The sequence below is a fragment of the Miscanthus floridulus genome, chromosome 13 (assembly GCF_019320115.1).
Source record: "Miscanthus floridulus cultivar M001 chromosome 13, ASM1932011v1, whole genome shotgun sequence".
In the NCBI taxonomy this organism is placed as follows: Eukaryota; Viridiplantae; Streptophyta; class Magnoliopsida; order Poales; family Poaceae; genus Miscanthus; species Miscanthus floridulus.
In genome coordinates this window covers 79069733-79071548 of record NC_089592.1, presented here as the reverse complement: position 1 = coordinate 79071548, position 1816 = coordinate 79069733, and the positions used below count along the sequence as shown (strand labels likewise).

General features: G+C 63.5%; 1 protein-coding gene across 1 annotated transcript; it reads left to right on the top strand.

Annotated features, from left to right (window-relative positions):
* LOC136500119 (UPF0481 protein At3g47200-like) lies at window positions 1-1816 on the top strand. The gene is made up of 2 exons (XM_066495519.1): window positions 1-22; window positions 143-1816. Exons 1-2 carry the CDS (start codon window positions 1-3, stop codon window positions 1627-1629), a joined length of 1509 nt encoding a protein of 502 aa, XP_066351616.1. The 3' UTR covers window positions 1630-1816.

The window sequence follows — 1816 nt, the reverse complement described above, 5'->3', positions numbered from 1 at the left end:
ATGGCAACAATGCTTGTTGACCGTATAGTAACAAAAAAACGAGGTGCCATAAATACTATAGCCAAGGAATGACAACATTGCATATTGATTGAATATAATATTAAAAAAATCAGGACCCCTACATAAAGGACACAGATATAAGCTAGCATTGAGCCCCTACTAGTGCCCAAGGACCACGCTCCGGCCGTCGCCGCCACGCCGGGCGAGCACGGCGGTGCTGTGGTCGACGAGGAGAAGACAAAGGACGACGGAGACGAGCTCTCGGCGTCCGTGCAGCGCCGGCTGGACGAGAGCAGCGGCGTGGAGGAGGAGGATGAAGAGGAGGAGATTGGTGACGACGCGGAGGCCGACGAGGCGCACGAGAGCGAGCCGTTCACCATCTTCCGCGTGGCGGGGCCCATGCGCGAGCGCAACCGGCACCTCTACGACCCGCAGATGATCTCCATCGGGCCCTTCCACCGCGGCGCCGGGCGGTATCTCGCGGCCATGGAGGCGCACAAGTGGCGGTACCTCCGCGACATCCTGGCCCGCCCCGGCGGCGCGACGCTGGCCACGTACGCCCGCGCCGCGCGCGCGATGGAGGCCCGCGCGAGGCGCCGGTACGCGGAGCGCGTGGCGCTGCCCGCCGCCGAGTTCGCCGAGATGCTCCTCCTGGACGGCTGCTTCGTCGTGGAGTTCTTCCTCAAGGGCCAGGAGAGCAAGGAGGACGCGTTCATCGACGCGACGTGGGCGATGCAGAACGTGTACAACGACATCCTGCTCCTCGAGAACCAGCTCCCGTTCTTCGTCCTGGAGCGCTTCTACGACCTCGCCACGGGCGGGCTCGGCCGGGACTACTTCGTCACCAACGTCCTCGTCAACTACCTCACCGTCGACATGAGCTCCGGCCCGCGGGACCCCGAGAGCACGCGGCCCCCCGACGGTGAGATCCACCTCCTGCTTCACCTCTATTACCACTGGTTCCTGCCGCCGGAGGACCGGCTCGGGAGAGCGAGCGGCGCCACCAGCAAGAGCGAGGACGAGGCGCTGGAGGAGCTGACGTCCAAGTCCGCGGACGACGACGAGCGCACGCCGTGTCTGCTGCCGCCGGCGTCGGAGCTGCAAGACTCCGGGGTGACGTTCCGTGCCAAGAAGTCGCCGCGGAGCATGGTGGACGTGACGTTCGACCGGCGCGGCGGGACGCTGGAGATCCCGGCCGTGGAGAGCTACACGAACCACGCCATCTTCGCGAACCTGCTGGCGTACGAGCAGAGCCGGGGCCGGTGGGAGCTGCAGCGGCTGGTGAGCTACGTGCTGCTGATGGCGTCCGTGGTGGACGCGCGGCGCGACGTGGAGGCCCTGCAGCGCGCCGGCGTGTTCGTGCGCGGGGACGAGGAGACGGCGGCGTTCTACGCGCACCTGGGGGAGCTGTGCCCGCCGCCCGAGTTCGTCAACAACTGCTACGCCGGCCTGTTCCGCGACGTCCGGGAGTACTGCGGCCGCAGCTGGAACCGGCACCGCGCCGTGCTGGTGCACGACTACTTCAGCAACCCGTGGACCAGCATGTCCGCCGCCGCCGCCGTCTTCCTGCTCGTCCTCACCGTCGTGCAGACGGTCTACACCGTGCTGCCTTACTACAGCCCGAATTAACCCCGGCGAGATTGGCGTTTTGCCGGTGTCACACACATCGGGTGTTGTCCTGTGTTTTTTATGCAAGCGATTCTGCGGATCAAAGTACGCTTCCTATGTTATTTTTTCTTCAATTTCTCAACAATCCAAAAGGGGATCCACATGAATGATAATCCTATGTTTGTTTTCTTTATTTCTCTTATTACAA

Coding starts and splice junctions, on each gene's coding strand:
- LOC136500119 (XM_066495519.1), top strand. CDS start 1: ATGGCAACAATGCTTGTTGACC. Junction 23..142: donor GGCAACAATGCTTGTTGACC/GTATAGTAACAA, acceptor CACAGATATAAG/CTAGCATTGAGCCCCTACTA.